This window comes from Pieris rapae, chromosome 7, assembly GCF_905147795.1.
Source record: "Pieris rapae chromosome 7, ilPieRapa1.1, whole genome shotgun sequence".
NCBI classification, from domain to species: domain Eukaryota; kingdom Metazoa; phylum Arthropoda; class Insecta; order Lepidoptera; family Pieridae; genus Pieris; species Pieris rapae.
In genome coordinates, this window is record NC_059515.1 from 9,619,020 (window position 1) to 9,636,213 (window position 17,194).

At 34.1% G+C, this 17,194-nt stretch overlaps 1 protein-coding gene across 1 annotated transcript; it reads left to right on the forward strand.

Annotated features, from left to right (window-relative positions):
• The first annotated feature begins 640 nt into the window (after positions 1-640).
• Positions 641-16,078, forward strand: LOC123689334 (membrane alanyl aminopeptidase). Its single transcript, XM_045628841.1, has 14 exons — positions 641-751; positions 1,244-1,761; positions 2,681-2,836; positions 3,437-3,751; positions 4,389-4,572; positions 5,158-5,399; positions 5,665-5,854; positions 6,026-6,215; positions 6,304-6,404; positions 12,083-12,262; positions 13,370-13,551; positions 14,154-14,468; positions 15,459-15,528; positions 15,679-16,078. The coding sequence occupies exons 1-14, from the start codon at positions 749-751 to the stop codon at positions 15,982-15,984; spliced, it is 2,952 nt and encodes a 983-aa protein (XP_045484797.1). The 5' UTR covers positions 641-748; the 3' UTR covers positions 15,985-16,078.
• The last annotated feature ends 1,116 nt before the right edge of the window (positions 16,079-17,194 follow it).

The window sequence follows — 17,194 nt, forward strand, 5'->3', positions numbered from 1 at the left end:
ACATTAGAAGAGTTATGCGACAATAATAATTTGAATTTGACTTAAGACATTTAATTTTAAAATAAATATTTTTATGTCATATGTTTCATCATTTTTATTTCTGCTAAATAATGGCTCTATCGTACGAATGGCCCAAGCATTAGCCAGCCAGTTTATTAAATGTTGTAACAAACGCTACGGCCTAATATCTTTCAGGCCGTTAGTTAAACGGCTAGGCAGTTAATTGAACGGCTGGTTAAGGTAGTTGGCTGCGACATATACATGAGCTCTTTTTCAATAGGTAGATTTGTCGACTGTAGTTACCTTCTGAACGCGTGTGCTCTCATATAAGCCACGTCTAACCTAACGTTAGTTGGAATTGCGGTCAAACGTACGTTCCGTTTCGTACAGTTACGAACGTTACGTTACCTTTTCACTCTAAAATGGAGGAGCTTCTATTAGGTACGTAAGACACGCACAGCGGACCTATTGAGCGTCTACGTGCGGAAACAGAGTCCACATACATACAAGGTACGTAAGAATCTAACAAATTCGTTAAAATAAAAACGTGACTTAATTATATCAGATATCATGAAAAGATAAATCGGATATTTCTAATATAATAATGAAAATATTAATGTTATAACGTCATTTTTAATATGTCCTTTAAAAGTAATAAATAATTTGGATAAGATAAACGATATCCTACTATCAATATAATGATAAAGCAAAATCTATCGCCATTATTTATAACTGCAAAGGTGCCACAATGGTAAGTACAGAAATATAATATACTGAAACAAATATTTAATAAAGATTAAATTATTAGAATAGAAAAATAAAACAAATTATGTGTTTTTGTTTTTTTTAAAGGCGGCGCTTTATACTTTCCAATTTCTCTTAAAAAAATCAGCGGCGCTACAACTTTTTTAGGTCTGGGCCTCAGATTTCTGTGTCTGATTCTTGATAATTTTTTAATCAAATAGTCAAGAAGGTCATCAGCCTTCTTTGCCGCTGGTATCCTCACGATGTTTTCCTACACCGTTCGAGCGAATGTTAAATACGCACACGGTAAAAAACCCATTGGTGCACAGCCAGACATTGAACCTACGACCTCAGGGATGAGAGTCGCTAGCTGAAGCCACTAGGCCAACACTTCAATGTCTTTTATATATATATTCATTATTTAGAGGATTGAGAATTAGAAAACAGAATAAAGTAACAAATCTGCCACATTGATTTTAACGTATTTGCTTTACTTCAGGCACCGCATTGGTATTGTTTGTTTCTGGGAGTGGTGTTCACTCAGGGACTTCTCGCTCTTAGCCCGATCCCAGTTCCGGAAGAAGAATGGATAGAGTTTTCAAGGATGTTGAGGGATCCTCAGTACCGTCTCCCAAGAACATCTATCCCGCAGAAGTATCAAGTAACACTTACGCCTTACCTGGATATAGCTTCCACTCCCAACATTACTCCTTTCACATTTGACGGAGAAGTTATCATTGACTTAACGGTGCTAACAGCAACAAACGAAATTGTGTTACACTGCAATGATCTGGTAATTCACGAGTTAACATTAACAACAACCACGGGAACACCGGTAGCATTAGAATCTAATACATTTATTTGTGAAATGCCGTATAGCTTTCTTAGAGTGCGGGCGACATCACAGTTAACAGCTAACACGCAATATACACTTAAGTCCAAGTTTAGCGGAAATTTGCAAACTAACATGAGAGGGTTCTATAGAAGTTGGTACAAGGATAGCAATGGTCAAAAGAGGTAAGATCCTGCTAATATACCTAATTTGTTTGGATTGAAAGTGTACAAAATGTACAGCAGAGAAATAGCAAATAACAAATACAAGCTAGAACAAGATGAATACAAAAAAAAACATTAGTTCTGTGTGTTTATTGTTAGAAGGATATAGAGTTGGGCATTTTTATCTAAAATAGTCAGATTAGTCATTTAATAGTACAATTAATATACGTAAATTAAATGTCAACGGATTCTTAAATATGGAGTCAGTCTATTTGAGAAACTTAATAAGATTTTTTAAGAGCATTATTCTTAATAAATTTAATGTGAACTTGACTTGACAAAATACGCTTTAATGAAACATTCATGTGATCGTCGACTTCTACGACTTTTTTAAATGTAAAGTGGGAACAAACCGTAATTCATGTGGTATCAAATGATTTCAGTACAATTAGTTTTATTACTATTGTCTTGTGTAGCCAAGGCCACATTTCAAGGATCGTCATGCTCACTTAAATGGCATTGAGGCGGCGTCCATGCGTCGGGTTGTCTCTCTCCCTAAAATATGGCGAGGGAGCCGATGGCTGACCATGCGTCATACTCGGGGACGGGTGCTACTAGTGGTGACTGGTAGTTTTTGACGGTCATAATTGTACATTAAGATATCTTATTGAATAAATAAGAATAAAATGAAAAATTCGGTTTCTAGCTAATCAAGTTATTAATAAAAAATATTAATATTTTTAAATGTTACTAAGTAATTAAAAGGTATTATTTATTACCTATTAGAAATTACTAATAAAGTAAGAACATTGAATTTTTACTGATCAAATGACAGTCATCTATTTCTTGATTTGATATACATAAACATGTACCCGATGATAAGGTATATATGTAAATTACATATAATTATTTGCGTGGAATAAAATTGCTTAACTTTCAGATGGTTAGGATCCACACAATTTCAACCAGGTCACGCCCGTCAAGCTTTCCCTTGCTACGATGAACCTAGTTTCAAGGCATTTTTTGATATCACTATTATAAGAGATTCGACGTTACAACCAACTGTATCTAATATGCCCATCAAGACCAACACAACGTGAGTACAGACTACAAAATGTATTGATTATTTTGAATTATATATAGTTTATAAAAATGATATTAGTTAAGTCGTTTAGTGGAAAAATCTTATTAGTTCACATAGAATCTAAAACATTAGCTCCCCGTCATTTTTTTTAACACATTGAGGGCTCTTTCTCGGAGCGGGGTCATAGCAGCGATGCCGACCAATCGGATCCGTGGGAGAACCTCGTTCCTTTTTTAAACCATTGCCATCCCTAGTTTTCGGATCCAAGTGTTCTGCTCCATTGGGTGCAGAATACTGGTTCTGTATGCCGACTCAGATCCGAAAAATACATATTTTCAAATATTCACATTTACTTAATAAAATTTTGCCATAAAAAGTTTTGGTTTCCGGCTATTAATTTATATCCATACTTTAAGCATTCAATGAGTTAATAAGATAATTGACTAAGCCACGTAATACTGTCAAAAGGTTGTTTTGAATTATGTAAAGTTAAAACACAACATACTATAAAAATTCTTGGATCACTTCTACTCAATTCATTTCATAAATGATCGCTTCTAGAAATATTACTAAAAAAATGCCAATATTTTCCACGTCTTTGTTTGCTTGCAGTGTCGGTGAAAGAATATCTGAAACTTTCTTCACAACCCCAAAAACATCAACATATTTACTCGGTTTTATAGTCTCTGACTTTGAAATAGTAGCCACAAACAATAACGTCACTCACCCATTTCATATCTATGCACGAACTACTGCGAACACAACTGGGAACTTTGCTCTAGATATGGGAATTAAACTATTGGACATCATGACAGAGTACACTAAAATCCCATATTACGATATGGCTCCAAATATTGACATGAAACAGGCAGCAATTCCTGATTTCTCAGCAGGTGCTATGGAAAACTGGGGCATGCTTACATACAGGTACCTTTACTATTTGTAACTTTCCGAGCCGTAACTGTGCGTGACTCACATATCTCAAAAACCTATTAGTTTTGACATACGGGAGTGACACAATTCTGGATCAAAACATATACTTGTGCAAAGGTCAATCAATTTGTTGCCTATTAAGAAAAACATATCTGAAAACAAAATATACCAGAGTAAAATCGTGATTCCCAGCCCAACTGGATTTGCAAAAATCGGTTGTCTGTAAAGTCGGTTTGCTGACGATAGTTGAACGTGACAACGTCATAAGAAAATACTGATGGAATGGTTGCATTTTTCAAAAGAAAATTTTAATTTAATTTGTTTTATAGATATTTTGTATGGATATAGAGAAGGAGGTTAATGGAAATCTCATTTGAATTGATGAAGTTACATTTATTTATACGCATAAATACAATTATGCCAAATTTCTTAACGAACAAACGCTACCGAACGCGGAGGCTCTTTGTCGCTCTTTCCGCGCTCTCGCTTGCACTTTAATGGAACGCCTCTGAGTGAGGTAACGCCGCATGCGTCATGTTTTTTAGTGCGTGCAGCCGGCTCCAAGAAATTATAAGACGTTGTCACGTCAAAAACATTCAAAACACTCGTAGTTTATAATTAATTATTTTAGGGAAGCTTTTCTCCTTTACGACGAAGACAACAGCAATCATTGGTACAAGCAAAGAATTGCCAACGTTATAGGACATGAAGTCGCCCACCAGTGGTTTGGAAACCTAGTCACGTGCTCATGGTGGGACAATCTGTGGCTGAACGAAGCGTTTGGTAGATTTTATCAATATTATCTGGCCGAAATGGTGAGTTTATGGTTACATGGTTGCTTAATATGATAATTAACCACTTTTCATGATTTTATATAAAAGTCAATACAGATATTAGTACTTAATCACGAAGTTGAATTTTCTATCTAGCAACTATATAATTACAAAATATAGAAACATTTAACTTGAATAACATGTAGCGTACCACTTCAAAAGATAAGTACTAAAATACATATGTATAACATTAAACTCAACAATCATTTAGATATAGACTGACCTGAAAACCCTATAATGTCTTGATCTCGATGACGTCATTTTAATTAGGTATATCCTGCTAATGATAGGGATTTTAAAAAACGATGTCATATTTCATAAAAAATATTGAACAGCAGAGTTTTTTGAGCCACAAATTCGGTTTGACTTACAGATTGCTCTGCAAATTGCTGAGCGTTTTAGGTGTATATCAAGTGTTTTTAATTAATAGTTCTCATACATTTTCTTCTCATGAAGGTTTTTTATAGTAATTGAGCCATAGTCTATCAAATATACAAATGTCAAAAATATTAACGAATCAACCATATGATTAATATATATTCATGTTTTGTTTTTATATTTGAAAAGGGTGCTCCAGAAATGGGCTTCAACACAAGATTCATTGTTGAACAACTCAGAGTATCAATGTTATCTGATTCTGTTGATTCTGCGCATGCACTTACGAATCCCGACGTCAATGATCCAGCGAGTGTGTCAGCCCACTTCTCAACCATCACCTACGCAAGAGGCGCGTCAATGTTAAGAATGACACAATACCTTCTTGGTGACGAAACGTTCGTTAAGGGTCTGCGGAAATTCCTTGACGCCAGGTAATTAAAACATCTTTGTTTGATAAAAGTTTTCTTAAAAATAGTTCGATGCTGATTTTACATAGACGTTTGGTTGAATAGAAGAAGCATGTCCCATGGACCTGGGATTTATGGGACGAGAGAAAGGATTCTGTCTTAATATATCGGTCCTGCTTTCTAGTCAGCGTTCAAATTCTTGGTATCCATTCCCTCTTTGTCAACATTCATATCATTCAATTCAAACTAAAACATAAATGGACATTCAAAATAAATTAAATGTCAACAGGAAATTTGACGTTGCGGATCCGAGTCACCTTTTCTCTGCTTTGGATGAGGCTGCGAGGGAGGATGGAGCTTTGGCCAATTACGATGGCGTTACCGTCGAATCATACTTCAAGACATGGTCAGAAAGGGCTGGTCATCCACTCCTAACAGTTACTGTTAACCAAACTACTGGACAAGTTCGCATTAACCAGGTAATTTATTTATATATAATTATAAATACATAGGTAAACGTTAAATGATATGGAGAGGTTGGAAAGACCAGCCTGTCAGAACAGTTCGCATCGCATACGAGCAACCGGCCCATCTTCCATGGTATCAAATATAAATATTATTATTAATAGTACTTATTATATAATGTATAGGCTCGCTGGGAACGTGACACAGGAAAATCGCAATACAACCAAATCTGGCAAATTCCTGTAACATGGACTCGGGCTTACGCATCTGATTTTGATGATCTAAAGCCATCGCTCATGATTACTGAAGCCGCTGCCTCATTTAATAGAGGCACCACCGGCCCTGAATGGATCCTACTTAATAAGCAACAGACAAGTAAATATATTTAATTACTAAATCCGCACTGAACATTTTGTTGTTAATTCAAAATAGACCGTGGTCTAATATTACATGAACTTTTCAGGCTTTTACAGAGTCAATTATGATCATAATAATTGGGTTCTCCTCACAAGAGCCCTAAGAAGCAATTCAAGAACTGCCATCCACGAATTCAACAGGGCTCAGGTAAGCGTCTAATACACACACGTAATAAACGATCACGTATATAGACAAAATTACGTGTTTCTCTTTTCTTAAGGTATAACGATGTAGTTAAAAGCACGTAGAGATAATATCGCAACCTGATTCGGTTTTGCCATGACCCACTGAAGGCATTTTTTCCTATTGCATATTTGGTCTAAATATTTTATTTATTAATCCTTTATTGCCTTATACAAAAACACACATAACAAAAAAATAAAAAATAAAAAAAAACAGTAACAAAAGATATAAGGCAAAGGGCGGCCTTATCGCTTACAAGCGATTTCTTCCAGGCAACCCTAATGAGAAACACAACGTTAAAGAAAAACCATCAGAGGGTAGAGTACAAAAAAAATCAATTAACAAAAGCAACAAAAAAACAAAAAAACTAAAAACTTAAACTTAGAACATGCGTTACTATAACTAATTGAATATAATAAAACAAAATCAAAGAAAAAATAGCAATAATAATAAATAAAAATAATTATAGACAAAAATTTAAAAGCAAATAAAAAGGTTAACCTATAAAAATAAATATATATAAGCAGAACTAATTACGAGGTAGAAAGAAAATGATCAAAAAGAAGCTTTTTAAATACATTTAAAGATTGCGCTCGTCTAATATCGATTGGTAGGGAATTCCATAGCAGGATACTCTGCACAGTAAAGGAGGAGTGATAGAATTCAGTTTTATGCGTAGGAGTTTCAAGAATTAGGTTGTCTAAGGAACGTAAGTCAAAACTGCCGCCGGAGAGGAAAATAAAATTTTGCTTTAAGTAACTAGGGGTTTTGGGATTAAAAAGAATATTAAAGAGAAGTTGTAAAATGCGCATCTTACGCCGCAATCGAATGGGTAGCCAATTGAGCTTTCTTCGGAACTCCGAAATATGGTCAAATTTACGGAGTCCAAAAATGAATCTGATGCAAACATTTTGTAAGCGCTCTAACTTATCAAGCTGCAACTCAGTTAAATCAGGATAACATACATCAGCATAATCAAGAATAGAAAGTAAAAGAGAGTGAGCAAGAGAAATTTTAGTTGAGATAGGCAAAAAATTGCGTAACCTATTAAGTGCGTGGGAAGAAGAAAAAATCCTCCTGCTCAGTTCATTTATTTGGGGCTGCCAAGACAGGGTTTTATCCAAAGTAATGCCCAAATTCCTAACAGTGGAGCAAAACGGAACAACCGTACTATCTATAGTAATCTGGGGTAAAGTTGACCAATTTATTCTCATTATATACGATGCACTTCCGATGATAATAGACTGGCTCTTATAAGGGTTTATCTGAAGACCATACGATTTACTCCATTTCACAACTTTGTCTAAATCAAAGTTTGCCGTCAGAATAGCAGCCGGCAATTCATCAAAAGTAGACTGGTTGTAAATTTGAAGATCATCAGCATAAAGATGAGAGTTGGAAGAAAGTTGATTAGTAATAGAATTTATAAAGAGCGAAAAGAGAAGAGGAGAGAGGATACCACCCTGCGGTACGCCAGCAGAAACATGAGACCAAGAGGAAAAGCTTTCAGTTAATTTAATTCGTTGCTGACGATCCGATAGATAGCTTTTAAACCAATTAATCACAGAAGGGGACATATTAATAGAACGCAGCAAAGCAAGAAGAACATCAATGTCTACCGAATTAAAGGCATTACTAAAGTCAAGCAAGGTAAGTATTGTGAGTTTTTTATTATCCATGCCACGTCTTATGTCATCTGTAATCTTAGTGAGAGCAGTAGCTGTACTGTGCCCAGGACGAAAACCGGATTGAACTGAATTAAGAAGGGAGTGTTCGTTGAGAAAGATAGCTAATTGCTGATGAAGAATACGTTCAAGAACCTTAGAAAGGAAAGGAAGGATGGAAATAGGTCGAAAATCAGAATAGGTAACTGGGTTAGCGATTTTAGGAATAGGAATAACATGGGCAAATTTCCAGATATTAGGAAAGACACCAGAGAAAACGGAAGTGTTGAAAATGTGAGCTAGAACCGGGGTTAAAATGTCAACAATAGGAAGGATCATATCCCGACCAATGCAATCATAACCAATGGCTTTCGACGAGACAGACTTAATGCTCCTCCCTACTACGTCATCAGCAATCGTCTGAAACGTAAAAGAGGGTATATTCCGAGTAGGACAAAAGTTAAGGGATGCAATGGTTTCAGATTTAATACTTTGATCAAAAGTGGGATGACAGGAGAAATGTTGATTAAGCAGTTCAAGATTCAAATCAGCAGAAAGTGGCAGTTGCTGTTGTTTCCCGATTCCAAGCGATTTAAGGAATTTCCATACTTTAGAAGGGTCGCCTCCTTCAACTGATTTGTGAATATGACGCCGCTGAGCATCACGGCACAGGGTATTGCATCGATTCCGGACTTTTTTGTATTTCTCACGCGCCAAAGGAGAATCACACAATCTCAGCTTAGCTTTAGCACGATTCTTAGTTTCTATAATTAATTTGATGTCATCAGTTAACCATGGAGAAGGTAAATGTTTCACTTTTACTGGCCTCGTTGGGGCATGAACATCATACAGTTGCGTTAGCATTGAATTAAAGAGCCCAACTTTCTTGTGAACATCACTCTCATTATACACAGAGTTCCAATCCAACTCGGCAGCATCAGCAGATAAACTCTCTATATCTATGCCTCTAAAATTGCGTAACATACGAATTTGAGGTTTAACTTTAGGTGGACGCAATTTATAGGAAAGGAAGATAAGATCGTGATAAGAAAAGGCATCAGCAGGAATTTGGCCATGCTTATGCACCAGGTCAGGGTTAGAAACGAAAATGAGATCAAGCAGCGAAGGGGAGGAATCTGGAAAGTGATGAGTGGCATTCAAAGGTAAGATATTTAAATTATGAGATTCGATAGTAGAAATCAATTTGCGCGAACGATGATCGCTTTTCAACAAACAAGTATTTAGATCACCCATTAAAATGGTATGATTATAATTATTAACAAAATTATCTAAAAGCAGACCAAGGGCGGAAAAGTAGTCTACATTCGAAGAGGGACTATAAAACACACCAAGTAGTAATTTAGAATGCGAAAAAGAGATTTCCAATAACAAATGCTCAACAGCATCATTTGGTGGGGGTTGCGGTGAGCTGCTAAGAATAGAATAAGGAATATGGGCACGTAAATAAATAGCAACCCCACCCCCAACTCTGCCCAGACGGTCATTCCGTAGGAGATGAAACCCAGGAATGGGAAAGGAAGTAGAAGGAAGACTGGGTTTAAACCAACTCTCAGAAATAAGAATGGCGTGAATATTACAGCATTGAAAAGAAGAGAATAGATCGGAATAATGCGCTGGAATACTTTGAGCATTGATGTGGACGACATTGAAATTTTTTGATAGGCCTTGGAAGGAATTAGAAAGGAGAACATTCAGAGGGGAGAAGGAGATATCAAGTAAACTAGCCTCGTAACTAGTACCACCTAATATAGCTGACGATGAAGACGACTGAAAGCTATCTTCACTGACAGCCATTATGAATGTAAACACTTGAAAACAATATCTATAAAGCTAATACAGAAGTAACAAAATAAAAAATAGAATATAACAATAAATAAAAAAAAAATAAAAAATAACGAGTAAAGTATATAAAATTAAAAAAATGAATATAATACCACAGATAAAGATAAATTACTACGTTAAAACTGCGAATAAAAATTTCTTCACAAATTAAATACAATGTACCAACTGGCATCTTCTTTAAGAAAGAATATATATAAAAAATATAAAATTACAGCAAAGGAGAAAACAATGCAACAATACAACGGTAAACTATTATAAAAAGAAATAATGATGTTAATAACTTAAGTAAAAAAAAGTTATCAATGTCCATGAATATGCTACACCAAACACGAACAACTGTCAAGCGTCAAAAGTTAAAAGTCAATTTAGGAATTCTGACAACCGACAATCACACGCACTCGACAACAAAATATAAACATTATAAAAAATTGAGTACACCAACAATAACAATTAAAAATCGCAAAATACCAAGCATAAATAAGCAGCCACTTAGCTATTAGCCAAAGTAAACTTCATATGAGCCAACTTAAGTTTAAATATTTTGCTATTTACACAAAATATGAAAAGTATGAAAGATATAAAACTGTATCCAGTTTTGATGTAAAGACAAAATATGGCCAATTGATGGTGCAAGCAACTAGATGTTTCATACATTGGACACCCAGCATAATCAATACAAAAGAAACTTCTTAAAAATTATAATAAAATAAAATACAGCAATTTATAAAATTAAGACAGAACAATGATAAGAAAAGTTAATATAAAGTTAAAAATTAAGTTCAAACAAGCATCAGAGAAAACATAAATTACATAAAAGGGATTAGAAATGAGAACTTAAACTATTGGCCGTTTGATCAACCTTTTGGGACGTTTGTTGTCCCTAGGGACAGTCATATTGCTGGTTTGTACAGTATTTGCAGAAGAGGGAAGAGGGATAATTTTTAGTTCAGCCAAAGAATTCACACGGTGCCGGGTGCCATCAGGAGTTAAAATATGAATGGTGCCGTTTCTAGTCCAGCACTTAGAGACACCAAATAGCCTTCTTGCCTCCATAAAGGTATCATGCCTGACTTTATTTAGGAATTCAGATATAGTTATACCCGAACCCTTCAGTTTAGTTTTACTGTACCATATGCTATCTCTCAAGTGAACATCCCGGAACTTCACCAATATAGGCCTAGGGGTACCTTTCTTAACCTGACCCAAACGATGGCAGCGACTAATTTTAACATCCTCAACAGTGACACCAAGGTGTTCGGTGATAACTTTGGAGAATGTAGCAGTAGTATCCTCCTTGTTATCCTCAGCAACCCCATGAACCAACAGCATCTTCCTGCGGCTTCGCATCTCTTCTTGGTCATGACACTTAGACAAAAGTTCGACCTGAGACTGGAGATTCTGTAGAGAAGACAACATAAAGCTACGAAAACTGTCAAACTCCACAACGAGTCGTGAAGTAGGGTTGGCCGAAGAGGAAAGAGCAGTAGCATCCTGCAGATCCTTACGGAATTCCGCCATACCGGATTTGAGGACGACCGCAAGATCTTCAATGGTCTTCTGAACTGCTTCCATGGTGTCAAATAAAAGTGAAAACTAGCACTTAAGGAAAAAAAAAAGAGCCAGAGGATATCAGGCACTCAAATGCACATCAGAAACTTCAAATAAACACTTAAATTAAAAAATAAATACAGAGCAATATAAATACGTGCTACTGGAATGACAACTACCCGCAAACTATTTAAACATTTTATCAATAAATTGCTCTGTAATTATGATAATTTGTATATATACTATCAGTTTTTATGATAATATATGTAATACATTCTTAATAATATCATTAAAAATAAATACTTTTAATCACTATTTTGTAGAATATATTATAAGCTTATTACAATGACAATACGACAATACCTTCTGGATTTAATATAAAACACCACATATTTGTCGATGTTCATTCCGTGATTTTATTTATCGTTGAACGCTCGATAAATTTAATACTCAATTTATTGTCAGCTATTAAGCATTTAAAATCGGTTTAGTTTAACATGTATGTACATAGATTCCTAAATATGTTTTCTTTCAAATTGAAGTAATTTTTCTATACAAATTTTTTAGCTGGTTGACGATCTCTTCAATTTTGCTCGAGCCGGATTACATACGTACAACAAAGCCTTAAACATTCTTTCCTTCTTGGAATTCGAAGATCAGTACACACCGTGGATTTCAGCAATTACCGGCTTCAATTTCGCTAGGGGCCGTTTAGCCTACGATTCCGCTAATTTACAAAAGCTAGACGTAAGTATTAATACAGAAAATTTAGCATTAGTCCTGTTTTATGTTTATATGTACCGAATAAATCAAACGTAGTCTGGTCTCCTTCTAGGGATTCAGTTAAATCTACCTTTCCAGACATTGCTACTGAGGATATTAGAAACGCATTAGATATACTATCGAAAATATGTACTATATTTTGGAATGTATACAGATAAATACTAAAGTTAGATATGAAAATATTTAGGGTCTGTTTCACAATGTCCGGATAAGTTCCAAATAAGCTATTTATTATTTAATGGTAGGACAAATCAGTGTTTGCTGTGTTTCACGACTGTCAGATAGCGCTATTCGTCACGAAACGCAAAGTTTCTTATTCGGAACTTTTATCTTTCGAATAATTTATGTGTTGCATAGCTACTTTGCATGGTCCTTTATCAAAACATTGTGAAACAGGCCCGTAGTGTTTAAATTTAATCTTACTATAATTATTGTAATTTAATATGAAAACAAAAGGTATGTGTAGCCAAACAAACAGGAAAACGATACTCAACTATTACACTAAATTATTTATAATAGCAAGACATTTTTTATGGTGGTACAATCGAAAGTTCGCATTTGTCACACATAATTGCGTCCAAGTCTTAAAAGGAATTTTATATTTTACATTATGAGTCAATTCTTATATTATTGGTAAAGATAAAATATGAAATTCCAAAATGTATTATGATGTTATCAAATAATATTAATTATAATGTTTCACGCAAATAATAATTTTTGAAAATATTTTCTTTTTAAAGTAATAAAATAAGTGGATTTTTAAAACCTCTAGTAGGTAGATACATATATATATATATATATATATATATATATATATATATATATATATATAATGATTGGTAAAGTATTACCTTGATTGCCATACAAAAAGTGATTTTTAATACAATTGCTCAAAAAGTGGCGTACTCGGCTCGGGTAAACATTTGTCGGAACTCTTTGCAATGACATGCTTTCCGCATCTGTAATGAAATATATTATTTCCTTTACAATTCCAGGTTAATTTTTGTACCCTGAATATGACACCGCACACCAGTAAAATAATCTGACCTTAAACCATTTTGTGAATTGCAGAACCTTATATTAAGTCAAAGTAAAGCAATCGTAGCTCGTTTGGGCTACGTTGAGAAACCAGGAGAGCCATTCCTTGATGGTTTACTTCGGACTAGTGTGATGAATTTCCTCTGCAATATAGGTGACGAACAATGCCTTTCTACCGCTAAAACTACTTTCGAACAATGGAAAAATGGAGGAAGGTTAGTTAACAACTATATCCTCTATTTATGCTGTAAATTTGACTCTCACTATAAACTTTTGAGTATTTAGTAAAGTAGTGCATGCCTGTAAGAGATAGTTTTGACATACTGTCCTGACTGATTTCTAAATTAATTGTGTGTTCATCTTTGTTAAAAAAATATTAACCTACGAAGAAAATACATATATGCTATATGGTTTGATCATACATTTTTTTATATACATATGCTGAAGGCATATGTATATAAAAAAATGGAAATAAGACTAAGACATCATGGAATTAAACTAGCCTCACTTAAGACTAATAAGTTATTTATGTCTTACCTAATTTACTAATAAGGATTGATAAGATCAGACAATTAAATAGATCATTTTAAATTATTCATTTATATATACATTCGAAAACAATGTGTATGCCTAAAAAGTACAAGAAAATATGACATCACAATTTAACACACACATACACATCAATTACATTAGAACTTAAGCAATATATTAAAGGAAAAAACTAAACAAACGACCACAAAATAAATAATATTAATCAGATTAAGCTTCGTTACTTAAGCTATTTGCATTACTCTGATAAATAAATCTTTCTTTTTAGAATCTATCCGAATATGCGTCCATATGTCTACTGTAATGGTCTCCGCCAGGGTACAGCTGAAGATTTCACATTCTTCTGGAATAAATACCTTAATGAACAACTCGCCACTGAAGTGGTAGTTATGCTGACTGCGGCTGGTTGTACTAAGGACACAACTGGTTTGGAAACATTCTTGAATGCTATTGTAAACGCTGATGAAATTATCAGGCCTCAAGACGTGTCTACAGCCATAAGCTCAGCAGTAACTAGTAATGAAGAAAATACTATGAAAGTATTTAATTGGTTGAAGAGAAACATTGCTCAAGTGAATAGCACGTAAGATATAATCTTGGATAATAGCTTTTAATTGTAATCAAGATCGCATATTTATTTATTAAAACAGTCAAGAAATGATACTTAGGGTATGTTTCACAATGTATGGATAAAGTACCCATAGCTATACAACACATAATTTATTCGAAAGATAAAAGTTCCGAATAAGAAACTTCGCGTTTCATTACGAAGATGAAGTCGTGAAACGCAAAAATACTGTACTATATCCAACCAATAAGTAATATAATAATATTTATTTTATTTCTCACAAAAACATATACAATAATTGTCATTTTTCTTTGGAGCAACTGCTATTGCTTAAGTGAGACTAATGCCTGTTAAAGGTTGTGCACCTGTGTTACAGGTCATCAGGCCTCCACCTCTTCGGATCGACAAAATGAGTATACGTAAAGAATAGACAATTATATTAATTATAAGGAAACCACATGGTGTAATAAATAGCTTATTTGGAACTTATCCGGACATTGTGAAACAGAATCAAACCCTTAGGAAACTTACTACCTCAAGTACAAATGAAGTACTATTTGAATTTAAAAAAAAAACTTCTTACATTCCTCTTTATACACCGGTCCTATTAACGCTGTAAAATTTTGGCTAATGCTGGTGTAAAACTGAAGTAACCGTTTTGCAGCGGTTACATAATGATTTAAATACTACTTTAACTACATTTAATGGTATTTTGTATATATTCTTGGTATTGTTATAATATTCAATAATTATTAGCATTTTAATGTTCAGTTGACGCTACATATTACAGTATTTTTTTCAAGCATACGTAAATCTTTTGAGATTGATAGATGGATTGAGATGAGACTCGTTTTTTTTGAAATTATATCTTTCCCACTACGAGTAAGTTCATTCGTTACATTGGTTCCATCAGAGCACAGTCATGGTTCAAAAGCAATATCTACAAGAATAGATGAACAATAAAGCCGAATTCTGCATTATAAATTTAATAATTCTTTCTTTTAGACTCGGCAGTCCATCGACATTCATCAGCAACATTGGTGGACGGCTGCGAAATGAAGCACAAATAACTGAGGTAATAATGATGTGATGAAAAATGAGATTACATTCGTATGAGATCATATAATGCTCTTATTTCGGAAAATCTGACTAGATTCGGATTTAAATAAAGCTTCTCATTATGTATTGTATATATTCAGTACATAGTTTGTAAACAAATTTTCAGTTCCAAAACTGGCTTGAGGAGAATCGCGATACCCTTGGTGCTGCGTATACCACTGGTATTAACTCTATAGCATCTACCAGAAGAAACATGGCATGGTCAGCTCAAAGACTTAGCGAGTTCACCACTTACTTCGATAAAGGCTATGTTGAGGAAGAACTGGATTTGGATGAAGCTGAAGGAGGAGAAGAAGGTGAAGGAGGTGAAGAAGGAGAAGAAGGAGACCCTGACACTGGCGATGACGCTAGCGCTACAGCATTGAGCACCGTTTTGCTTCTTATAACTGTTTCTATTAATATGTATGCGTAATTTAAAGAGCATAATGTTAAGGGAACGATCATAGGAAAATATATCATAAGATGATGATTAAATTATTTTTGTACAATAAAACGATAAATTTTTATTGGACTTTTCACTATACCCGATACCAAAACTTAACATAAAATTTATTTAAACCTCCAGATAATCGAGACTTATGTATATAATTATGATGTAATATATTAATACCTGAGAGCTGTGATACCTGCATAAGTTAAGTTTTAGTTTTAAAAGTCTTCAGATTCGTCCAACCTTGTTATAAGTATTTTTTTGTATTGCATTGTATTTATTGAGCCGTAAGATTAGCATTTTGTTTTTAGTTAAATTTTTCTTTTATTAATATTTTTAATGTTATATTAGATTATAATATGTGAAAGTTGTATTTAGTGAAGCAGTTTATCCCTAGTATTTATTTTTCTTTCTCCTTACAAGACCGTCCTTTGCATTCCTAATAATATACGTTATTTGTAACGAAGTTTAAACTAAATTATTTATTACAAAAATTTGCAATACATAAAAATATCGATACAATACAAATTAATAGACACGTATAGTGCTAGTGCTAATCCTTTCTGGTTCCTTGTACGATCGTCGAAAACAATTACACCTTACCTAAGTGGATATATTCAATGTCTTTATATCAATATGATTTATATAATGACCGTGAAAGAGAAACTATACATGAAACTATATTGTTAGTTATGGATAGATAGATTTAGGAATATAAGTTTAATGTTTTTATCTAGAATAATTGGTGTGGGAGTTATTTGGAATTCTATCGTATTAGTAATTACTGTTAAGATAGAAAAATGTAGTGAAAAATAAATAAATAAATAAAAAATTGCAAAGTCCCTATGCGTCATCAAGACTTGCCCGTTTTCTAAATGCCTTATATTTCTACTATACAATGCGCGTGAGATGGTTGCAAAAGCGATAAGACCTGGATCACTCTTGGTAACACTCAAAACTATACTTATATAATAGCAGAGCACTGTGCAGACACAGGTGAAGAAAGACCGCTCCAAATGTTACCCTGCTGATCAAAACGCTCAGAAAAGAGTTACAGACAGACAGAGAGAGACAGACAGAGAGAGTTGACAGAGTGTGTGTTCTCATATTTAAATCGCGTTAAACAGATTTTATTAATATCTCCAGCAATCAACCGCTACGTAATTAAGTATTCCCAATATCAATATAAGTA